This window comes from Erpetoichthys calabaricus, chromosome 6 (genome assembly GCF_900747795.2).
Source record: "Erpetoichthys calabaricus chromosome 6, fErpCal1.3, whole genome shotgun sequence".
NCBI lineage: Eukaryota > Metazoa > Chordata > Cladistia > Polypteriformes > Polypteridae > Erpetoichthys > Erpetoichthys calabaricus.
Genome location: NC_041399.2, coordinates 112,161,151 through 112,173,470, shown reverse-complemented (window position 1 = coordinate 112,173,470; position 12,320 = coordinate 112,161,151). Strand labels below are relative to the sequence as shown.

Here is a 12,320-nt window from a genome sequence, read left to right as displayed (position 1 = left end):
GATATCAAGTCAACTACACAAGTGGCTGTATAAACAAAGCAAAACTAAAAGCAAAAGAAAAGCTTTCTGGATGTTATAACAAGTAAAACTGAAGTGCATGCCTCTGAATTGTTAGGGCCAATCTTTGCAGTCAGATCTGCATAAAGAATAATTTATTTCGACAGCATCAATATTAAACATAGATACTAATGCATTTATCAACACAAACTGTGTAAACTATTAGTTTCAAACTAGTACAATAACATAGTATACCTATGAAGTTGCTAAAATTGCCTTTCCATATGTATAGACAAGGGTCTGAATCAAAACAAACATGAAACAAACCAACATTTTTTTAGGATTAGCTCACAACTAGTTTGCAAATGGCATGTGCATTTCATTAAATGATACTTGACAAGGTTGGATTCCGTCAGTAGATTTTGTGGTGACATCATGCACCTTGTCTTGACAACTGCTAACCAAAAGTGTCAGTGGGCCCAGTAAGGCAACAAAAATACAATTAAATTAACCAAGTACACCTAAAACAAAACAAAATCATGTAATGAAAGTGTAACTAAACGCTACACAGAACCTGGTTTCTTTTCTTATATTGATCTCATATTCAAGATTTCATTCGGAGTTGCTATAAATAAAACATTGTCTTTGTAATGCCCATCCGATTTACTTACCCTCACAAAGCTTTTGCTGCATTTTCTCCTTGATCTTTTCAATTGTTGTATAGTCCTCTGTAAACAACACATATGCTGAAGATGGTTTATTGGCAATGGAAACCAATTCAGACTTTGTAATTTCTGAACCAACCCCAACAGCAAACATTATTATGTTCTGTGACCTGGCTTCAACTGCAGCATCCACAACATCATCTTGAGATTTTCCATCTGTTAGAACTACTGCAATTTTATTCCTTGCTGGACTCGTTCTCATGGAGGAAGGAAATACATGATCCGTGGCAAATTTAATTGCTCTTCCAGTTTGGGTATTCCCTCCTAAATACTTTATTCCCCCAATTGCATCAATAAGCTCTTGCCTTGTCTTATACTGGCCAAGATGGATCTCTAGTCTTGGAGTATCACTATATTGTACTACTGCCATGTCTGTGAACTGGGTGCCTACATCAAATCCATTTGTGACATTAATCAGCCATTTCTTTGCAGTGTCAAAATTTAGGAATCCCACACTCCATGATCCATCAACGATGAAGACAAGATCATTCACTGCTGTTCGGCAACCTGCAAAAAAAGTAAAAGGTTTTCATAATATACCACCTGAACATTAGCATACTGTGTTAACATAATATATTTAGCACATTAAGGTTTATTTTTTAATTAATGTTTTTACAAAAAAAAAACATGAGTGTGTACATAATGGGCAAAAGCTTAATCATGAAGATATGAATTATGCACATCTGAAATATGAGTTCACTTGCACAGACCTTATCAGTTTGACTCTTGTCAATCCTTTCATTGCTTGTTGATGGTGGTTAAAAACCTTGCCTAAGTATTCCAGGATCACTCATAATTGACTAAATGGTTATAAATTGGATAGTTAAAAAGATCATAACATACAGCTTAATTTACTGTTATGCTTTTAAGGTCATTGAGTGAGTTCATATTCACTGCCACTGTGGCAAACATTTCCTGAAAAGACAATGGTGTGTTGATGAGGTGATCACTCAGAATTATTATAAAGAAATTTGTTTTAGAGGTAGGAAAAAGAATATGATATAGTATTGCAAAGTTTTGGCAATAATATATCATCAATAAATTAAAAAAATATCAACTTTTTTTGCATTTTTGTGCAATCAGTAAGAAATTAGAAGTAATGAATTTTAATGTTATTTGCATATCCTATGCATTTCTTCTACTTCCCCATAGAAGGTGATGTACAAGCATTAACTATGTTTCAGAGATTTTGACACAATATGCTCTCTGAGCTTTTAACTCCATAATTTTGCCTTCCAAAAATTGCTGGATTGATAGGAAGCATATAATTTATAAGCACTGTGATATGACACAACACACTCCAGCAACACTACAAACTAGTACTAGTAAATCCTTAGGTCTAATCTGTTTTTAATTTCTAATTCTCCATATAATAGAAAAATAGCATTTGTATGCAAAATCCTTAGCCAAAATCACTTTGCAGATTGAGGTCCAGGGCTAATATGTGACCTGTTGACTCTTTATTTACCCTTCTGTAAGTATAAATTTCCCTGAGAGGCAATGAACCCTCGTAAGCATAAGAAAAAAAAGTTTAGAATCTTAGAATTTTCACTAGGAGAGTTAGCATACGTTTTCAACCCGACCAAAAAAAAAAACAAAAACTTTTAAGGTTTGAGTGGTTGCTCATCAAAAAAAATGCTTCAGCATTTATTAGTAGTTATTAATGAAAAACCAAACAACACATTTCAATGAACATAAAATAGCAAATTAGGTAGAAGCTTATTATTTTTGTGAAATACTTTAAAACTTACACCAAGCTCACATATTTCTGTAAATATGTAAACAACTGTAAAAGGCAAGTGGCATGCAAACTTATTATGAAACAGTTTGCATCAGCAGTCAGCACAAATTCTTGGCATCTTTCACGTTTCTTCACTCAAAACAGTAACACTTTACACAGTTCTGTTTATTGTGTGTACATCTTCCCTCCTGATACTATATAATATACTACATAATTCTGCCAGGAGCAAGAGGGATACAAAGGTATTCAGTATTTAGACAAAGAAAGCAAAAAAAAGGCAACAGTGCACATAAAATAAATAAATTTTCTATACACTGTAAATAGATTAAAAAAACTAAAGTCATGCATATATTGCACAGAATATGTACAATACGTTAAAGGCAAGTGGTATAATTGACTGGTTATAAAACTGTCCACATCAGCAGTCTGTACAGAATGGGTGTGTATGTTATAGGGATGGCACAGTTAGTGGTTTTTATAATACAGTGCAGTGAAATCCCCAGTGGTTATTGCACCACTTCATACTTTAATTATTACTACAACTGCAGTCAATAACTGTGTTTTTAAAAACACTCTCAGGTATTTGTTAAAAAAATAGTAATTACACATGCACAGCATGCAAATTGGGCATCTAGCACTTTAATATAACTATAGAGGAAGGCAGTGACACTGTTTTATAATTCTTTCATTCATTAAAGAGGACTAAGTTTGAAATATTATTGTATTTTAGCTTTTTGAAAAGTGTTAAGAGAAAATTAATTGAAGATGACTACCCTATCTGCAGAACATGCAGAAAAAATATTACAGCAAAAAAGGGAAACATATTGAAATGAATCAGTTGTCTTTGAGATTATCACTGACTGTTTTACAGCAAATTCAAAGTAAGTTAATCTTTAGCTCATTGGTGTTTAACTGAGCTAATTTCTTATTAGTATGAAGCTTAATGTTACATACCCTCCTAAGTATTTGACTGTACTGTATATTTATTGTCATGATGGATGTGTTACCCATGTGTCTGTCCGTTTATTGCAAAGGGTGATGCATCCACAATATTTTGTTCATTTGAATTACAAGTATAAGTCTTAAAACAGGCTAGGTTTAGGTCCAGCTGTATGAATCGACCAAAAGTTAAACTTCAATTAAAAACATTCATAAAAATATGTACATTGGAGTAGAGTGATCCAACTGAACAAGGTGGTGTACATTTTAAACAATGTTCAATTAGGACTGCAAATTTGGCATGGGAAAGAGGGTGATCTGCACAAATGTAGTAATTCCTGCAAATTTGGATTTTTAATGCACTAATTTCATGCACATATTTATTTGTAAGCAATTTCTCTTGCTTCTTACAAGAATACTCAATGTCTTTTTAAAAAATCACTATTTTATAATTGTGTCTTATTTATTACTTATAAGTTACATTTTAATTGTTTATGTTTTGTTAAACTCACATGCACAGACTGCATATATTCTTGTGCTAAAATAAATACAAACATTCAGTAAATTGATTTGGATTGTTTTTAGTGAACTCACATTCAATCTAGTTCTTTTTTTATTTCAATTTGTGCCCATGTTGTGACTAAACCTAAAGACACTAAATATTGCCATTTCTTTAAAATGTCTGTGGTGGACTGACGGCTTTTAAAACTGAACGTAAAAAATAAAATCAGTGTCATAGAGAAAAAGATATACAGTGCTCAAGGATAACTTTCAGGAAAATCAGCTGTAGCACGGCTAAGGCTGCCACATGTACAACACTGAAAAGAATAAAAATGAGGTCTTTGTAGGACACTTTTCCTTATGATGCTACAGTTCATATTTACATTCTTTTGTTGTCTTTTAGAAATGTCCTTGGTTTTGTCAACAGTTGATGGTAAAGAAAATATGCGAAACTAATAAAGTCATAGCCATTCTCAAACTTGCTTAAAATTTAGAGGAGCAGGGAGTGACAGCCTATCCAGTGGAGCACTTTAAAAAACTGCTGAAAACACATTACTTTAACATGGCTTTCTCATAGTTTCATCTTAGTTTAATCCTGATGCTCTGTATATTCAATTAATTATCAAATTATTATTCATGTTCATATTCAAAATCCGTACTAACCCCTACTTTCTCTTCTGTTCTTTTTCCAGTTTCCTGGGGTGGCGACCTGCGCCACCACCACCTGATCAAAGCACCGCGATGTCCCTACATTGATGGATTAAAGGCCAGAAGTCCACATGACCGTCATCATCGAGTTCTTCCATGAGAACCCTGAATACAATGAGGACTGATTGAGATCATTTACAGTATGTTAGGTAGAGAAAAGCCAAGCAAAATGACACCTTTTATTGGCTAGCTAAAAAGATTGCAATATGCAAGCTTTCGAGGCAACTCAGGCCCCTTCTTCAGTATGTTAGGTAGAATGCCTAGAGGGGGCTGGGCGGTCTCGTGGCCTGGAACCCCTGCAGATTTTATTTTTTTTCTCCAGCCATCTGGAGTTTTTTTTGTTTTTTCTGTCCTCCCTGGCCATCGAACCTTACTTTTATTCTATATTAATTAGTGTTCCCTTATTTTAATTCTTATTTATTTTGTCTTTTTTCTCTTTCTTCATTATGTAAAGCACTTTGAGCTGCATTATCCATCCATCCATTATCCCACCCGCTATATCCTAACTACAGGGTCACGGGGGTCTGCTGGAGCCAATCCCAGCCAACACAGGGCACAAGGCAGGGAACCAATCCTGGGCAGGGTGCCAACCCACCGCAGGACACACACAAACACACCCACACACCAAGCACACACAAGGGCCAATTTAGAATCGCCAATCCACCTAACCTGCATGTCTTTGGAATGTGGGAGGAAACCGGAGCGCCCGGAGGAAACCCACGCAGACACGGGGAGAACATGCAAACTCCACGCAGGGAGGACCCGGGAATCGAACCCAGGTCCCCAGATCTCCCAACTGCGAGGCAACAGCGCTACCCACTGCGCCACCGTGCCGCCCTTGAACTGCATTATTTGTATGAAAATGTGCTATATAAATAAATGTTGTTGTTATCCTAGCGGTACTGACCACAATGCAGGAAAGGGCCAAGAAATGGTACCAGTCCACTGCAGGATCTACTCAAACACACGCACGCACACACACGCACACACACACACGCATACACACATACACACACACACTTTCACGTTGGGACCATTTAACCAAATCTGCAAGACTTTGAGAATGTGAGAGGAAAACTGGAGTACTCAGAAGAAAAACACAAGACACAGAGAGAATATGAAAACTCCACACTTACAATATGGTACTGGGGTTAAACCTAGTACAGAGGATCTCTAAAGTAGCAGTGGTAATCAGGCTGCAGTTCTGTGCTACTTAAGCTAAAAATATATTAACTATATTTTAACTACCTCAAATTCCATATATTCTCTGCATTCACACTCACAGCCTTATACTGACTGCTCATCAGCTTAGCTGCAGAAAAGTATACTCTTAATAGGGAAAATAGTATAATAAATATAAAAAAATAAATATTTTTCTCAGCATATTTAATTTTACATCCTTTAGATTTTTTGCAAGTTTGTTTTTTGGGCTAAATATGAGTGGAAATCTCTACATGCAAAATTAAGCAATTATTTATTTAAAATTAAAATAGTTAAGATAAAAACAATTTGAAAGTATGACTGATAACTTTCTGCTTAAATTTTTATAACCTTCTGTAAACAAGAGAAAGAGCATGTTGTGACATAAAAAATGCCTGAAATAGTAAAATCAAAATGCTTTCTAAACAGTGGGTATTTGACCCCCTCCTCATAGTTTCATTCTCCCCACAATGCGTTTGAAATCATCCCTTGTATTAAATTTTTGGGAACAAAACCCCAATTTCAAAAATGAATTTCAAGCCCTAGTAGAATATTAGTTGTTTATAGTCATATTTACAGTTCTGTTGAAACCTGTGCATGTTTGCTGTATTCAAGATGCTAAATGACTAAAAAACAGAAACCACCAAAGAAACAAATATAAAGCCACCAAGTGTAAAGGGCCTATCAGATTTAAACTCATAACATTAGCAGTTTCCCAAATTGGTTGCATTCATGAATCACTAGAGATTTATAAATAAACTCTGTCTATAAGAAACTTTTTGTAGACAATAGTGCTGAAACAACCATCTGACCAAACTCCACTATTAAAAATAAATGATTCATGCTACATTTAATTACATGTGTATAATTGGTAGCTATATAGACAGAGATGAACACAAGTTTTGCTTGGATTACAAATCTCATATGTTTAAACTGTCTTCCTCTGATATACATTCAAGCAGAAAAGGATCTACGGATGTGGTGGAATGACTATGCATCAGAACTACCTCATCTTGCCAAGACTTCCAGAAATCTTTTATGCATTTCAGCAACCAGTGTAACATCAGAGAAAATGTTCAATGCTGGTGGGAACATTGTCTTCCTCAAAGGATTTAACTCACATTTGTACATTTCAATTTACAATAAAGGAAAAGTAAAATATATAAAAGATTGGGCCTTTATTTCTTTATGAAGATATGTAAAGCACTGCTGCTATTTAATTTGTTTACATTTCTGAACTTTTAATGTTAGCAGTTGGATATTTAAGTGGTTCATGTTTTGATTTTGTTAAAAATCTATATTTTGCATGTTTATTTCTAATTATTGCAAACTACACATAAATGATGTTAATGTAAGTTATTTGTAGTTTGTTTATGTCTGTTTACATCATCTTGATATTAATACATCTGCTTTAAAACACCTGAGACAGAGACATTTTATTTTTAAATGACAATAGTTTATGTCCTATTTCAATGTAAAATGTGGCGAAATTTATTGCAACATGTATAGTGGGTTTTTTTTTGTTACCACATTTTAACAATACCATGATAATACCAAAACCCATGACAACATCCATCCATCCATCCATTTTCCAACCCGCTGAATCCAAACAGGGTCACGGGGGTCTGCTGGAGCCAATCCCAGCCAACACAGGGCACAAGGCAGGGAACCAATCCCAGGCAGGGTGCCAACCAACCGTAGGACACACACAAACACACCCACACACCAAGCACACACTAGGGCCAATTTAGAATCGCCAATCCACCTAACCTGCATGTCTTTGGATTGTGGGAGGAAACCGGAGCGCCCGGAGGAAACCCACGCAGACACGGGGAGACCCATGACAACATTGGTCACTATAATTGTGATGTTACATTTTTATATTGTTCCATCCCTAGTATGTTATTCAGTACATGCTCCAACATTTCAGTATAGCTGTCCTCAGATCCTATGATTTTGCCACTGGCAGCGGCAACCTATAAACTTACCCATCTTAGAAATACTGTATGATGCTCATTACATTGAATTTTCTAATACAATAAAAAAGTGGGCCAAGCTTCTTACCGTCTGACACTCCCCACTCTTATACCTCTCTTTTAACATCTTTTAACATGGCATGATTTAATGTGGTTCTCCAGCAGCATGGCCATTTCATCCTCGTACTGTGATTGCTGTTGATGGGGATTAAGTGTACAAGGTCTAACATATTTTGGATTTTAGGTGTAATAGTGCCACCATTTATTATTTAGTATATTCAGAAGGTTATTCTCCAAAAAATCATTCTTGGGTTCCTGTCTCTAATGTACATGTCCCCCATGTTTTGTTTATATTCCATTTAAGAAACCAGATAGAAGTTCTTTAATGGATATTACTTTATGACGGGTACTTTAATTCTTGGATGCTTTTCCAGTCATTTTATTGTTGTTACCATTTTTGTCACTGGTGACATCATCTTGGTGCCATTTTGTTTTTGCGATTGTGGCAATTTTACATCTTTTTTTCAAGAAGCAAGCCATATTGTTTATAGCAATGCCATTCTCTGCCATTGACACTGAAGTCACATGAATCATGATATCACTGTGTCCCCCTATTTAAAATGGCAGCACACATGGCTTAGTGTTCTAGCAGCACATCTTTTTCATGCTAAGTGTAGGTTGATAAAAGGCATTATCAAGAAGAACTTGTGTTAAGATTTTCTGTTCTGATTTACATATTGGGTTTTGTTTATCAGCTTTCTTATTGTCTTATTGGCTTTTTAACTTTCTGCCTGCCTCTGATTAAATCCTTGTTCATTCCATTTAACATGTTTTTCCCAGTATCATTTCCTATGGAAAAAGGTTCTTCTTGCAAACTGTGTCACAACACAGCCCTCCTAAAATATACAGAATCTTCTAGAAGTAAGGTTAAACAGTGTACCGAGTCGTGTGCTATATATACTAGAACTGAGTATTCCCAATTTTAGTGTAGCCTGAAAAGATTTAATGTTTTTTTTTGCCTATAAGCAAAGATGCCCCTTCCTATGTGCAGATCAGACACTATGTGCTTTGCTCATGATCAGAGGACCAGTGCCAATTGGATTGCACGTTTTTATTATTTAGTTTACTTAACTTGAGTCAGAAAACTCCTCCCACAACCCTAATCTTACCCATAATGTAACTGACCATATTGCATAACACCACTTAAGTATAATGTAAAGCGATAACCTCCTCACTGGAGCACTGGAGATCTACAAACTTGACTCTATTGCCGTTTTTGCTGTTTCATGAATTGTCAAATTAATGTCATTGACAGTAAACTGTTGTGATCATTTTCCATTACTGATCTGAGATAGAGATGGCTTCAAGTAGCTTCAGTCAGGAGAGCAGAAAAGAAAAAAAACCAAAAGCAAAAGCAGGAAAAAGCAGCTTGAGCTTCACTTGCGGTTGTTTAGAAATCTAGCCAATGTTACATCAATTGTTACTACACTAAAGCTAGAGGTTTACTGGAGTAATGGAGCAGCATTATTTACAATAGTCTGATGTTATAATACCTAGATGACAAATGAGTGAGGATTATTTATTACCACCACATAGACATCAGGATTGACACAGGTTTTTTAAAGGCTGCTATATGAAGTATAGGCATATGAAATACTAAGTGTTGTTGTATTGAGGCAATGTTTGTAAATTTCACCAACACATAGGCTCTCTTGCTTATTAGTTGGTGATTGGTTGAATTGTGAAAAAACATCAGGTAAGCAACTTTCACAACAAAAATGAGCAATTAGTTCAGATTAACTTTAATTGTTGGATAATTTTATTGGCAGCTAATATTACTGAATTAATGCCTTATCTCTGTTGTGGCAGATGACCAGGGACCTTGCCCCACTGGGATGACTGGAGAATGGAAGAACCGGGAGAGGGGCAATATCTTCCCCGGGCGCAAGAGGGCAGCCCCCCTGGATTACTTCAGGGCCACGGATTGGGAGCTTGGAAGATCAACCCTGTTGGGGTCTGTGGCTACCGGCAGGGGGTGCCTGGACAATCCTGGAGCCCTGGATGGCAGCACTTCTGCCACACCAGGAAGTGCTGCAGGACGTTCATCAGGGCGCACCTGGAGCACATCCGAATGCAACATAAAAGAGGCTGCCTTACCCCATTCAGGGAGCCGGAGTCGGGAGGCAGAGGATGGAACTTGTGAGTTGAGGAGTGAGGGTGGCAGTAAAGAGAACAGAAAAGAAAGGTAAAGAGAAAGGAAGGACTGAGCATTGTGAGTATGAGCATTGTGTGGTGCTGTAAAACAGAAGAACATAAACGTGTGCGTGCTTTGGACTTCTGGCTGTCTCAGTGTCTTTCTGTGTCCAGGCTTCTTTCACATGGCATCCCAGATGGGACTGCCTGTCTGTTAACTGGCAGGGGACCCATTTAAAAAATGTTTGTGAACAGCCCGGCACAGCAGTGTGAGGCACATACACATGCAGAAGTGCAAAGCACGCATGCTCCCAGAGCACACACACACTCTGCAGCAGCGGCTCACTTTTTGGAATAACAGAAGGTTCACGGAAGTACAATTCCTACCGATGGGGAGGAAGAAGAGTGGAGGAGCCATGAGAGCGGCGAACGATCACATACATGTCGTCATTGCGGAGGTCCACAGCAGCACAGCAGCTGAAGAGGCCACCCGGGAGAAGTACGACCTGGAAGACGGCATGCAGGAGGTAAGACTCGCGCCTGAGCATGCAATGGCCAGAGCATGCTGACTCGTGGGGCAACAGCAATACGACGGCAGAAGAGGAAGAGAGGTCGCTGCTAACTGAAGAAGGGCTGGGCCTGAAAACTCGACTCCCCATTGGACTTTATTGAAGTGTGAAGGGAGCAGTGGAGGACCGGATAGCAGGAGGTGTTCGAGAGGCTGGAGAAGACGGATGCACCCCTGATGGCAGTAAAAGAATGGGTGGGGTGGCACAAGGATGCAGCGGTACAGGTAAATGATGCTGGTACCACATATAAGAATGGAAACCCTAGTGAAAGGAGCTGGGATAATTCTGAACAGTCTCAAGTAACAGGGGCTCCAACAGTGGACACTGTGGTGATGACAGATTGTGCCGTAGGGGTGGAACCAGGGGAGGTATGTGCGAGGAGCCGACTGCCACAGCACACCACCCCAGATGCCGACACCAGTCTCACTGAAGTCCACAGGGGCGCAGACTGCGCAGGGTCTCCTTTTATCCCATAGGGCGACCCAGACTGTCATTGAGCCTTAGAATAAAAAGATGAGGACCCCGAAATGGAAGACCGGGTCTCCTAACAAGGTGCAGTGTGAGCCTGTGTGCCCACCTGTGTTAAAGGGCCATTCTACGCGGGTGCAGCGAGAAGCCTGGCTGAGAATGAGGTGGAGTGGAGTTACCCATCCTATTTCCATATTCGCAGGGTACATTGACATAGAGGGAAGTGCCGGTGCCTTAACTGCGGGAACCAAGGTCATGGGTGGAGATGTTGTCCGTACGGTGCTACGGGGAATGCCTGGGAGTGGCGTCGCAGCAGCATCTCCCCTCCATTCTGTACATTTTCTCTTTCAGGGCAGAACCATGACTGGAGGTGTTCCGGCGCCTGATCCTGTCGGAAGACAGCCCTCATGGGACGGGCCGCTTCACTGTATGAGCTTCAGCTCGAACCAGAAGAAAGGCAACATCTTCCCTGGGGCACAAAAGGGCAGCACCCAACCACCCCCAAAAGCCCTGGATCAGTGCTGGACCAGGAAGTGCTGCTGGAAGAGGAACCAAATGCACCTGGAGTGCTTCCGGGTGCCCATGCAGCACTTCCCACCACACCAGGAAGTGCAGCAGGAAGTTCATCAGGGCACACCTGGAGCACATCCGGGTACAACATAAAAGGGGCCGCCTCACTCCATTCAGGGAGCCGGAGTCGGGAAACAGAGGACGGAGCTTGCGAGTGGAGGAGTGAGAGTGGCAGTAAAGAGAACAGAAAAGAAAGGAAAAGAGAAAAGAAGGACTGAGCATTGTGAATTTGAACATTGTGTGGTGCTGTAAAACAAAGAAACAAATAAATGTGTGTGTTTTGGACTTCTGGCTGTCTCAGTGTCTGTCTGTGTCCGGGCTTCTTTCACACTGTCATTGAAAGGACAAAATATAGTTTAGATAAATTCATAAGCATAGATGATGTATTCACATGTTCATTTTTAAAATATCTAAATATTCAGCTTATTTGTCCCTGTATTTACTGCATTAAGTAAGTTTATTAGGCACATTCAGTAGTAGTAGTAGCAGTTATTATTTTATTATTATTATTATTATTAGTAGTAGTAATATTAAAATAGTTTATGTCATCATATCATGTCACAAGTGATACTGTTGGCTATATCAAGTAACAAAGAACAACAGCACACTGATACCCTGGACCATTATTATTATTACTAATTAGGCCTTCATTTATAAAGGAAACAAATCAGTTGGTATATCATTGCCATTAAATACCATTGAAGTCCATCTCTCTGGGCTACCCTCCAGGTTG

The 12,320-nt window shown here is 38.6% G+C and overlaps 1 protein-coding gene across 1 annotated transcript in view; it reads right to left on the bottom strand.

The window, feature by feature from the left end:
* LOC114653503 (collagen alpha-1(XXI) chain-like) overlaps positions 1–12,320 on the bottom strand; it is a 263,740-nt gene that overhangs the window by 223,063 nt on the left and 28,357 nt on the right. The window contains exon 3 of the mRNA XM_051928764.1: positions 669–1,229. Coding sequence (XP_051784724.1) covers positions 669–1,229 — 561 coding nt within the window. The remainder of the gene's footprint in view (positions 1–668; positions 1,230–12,320) is intronic.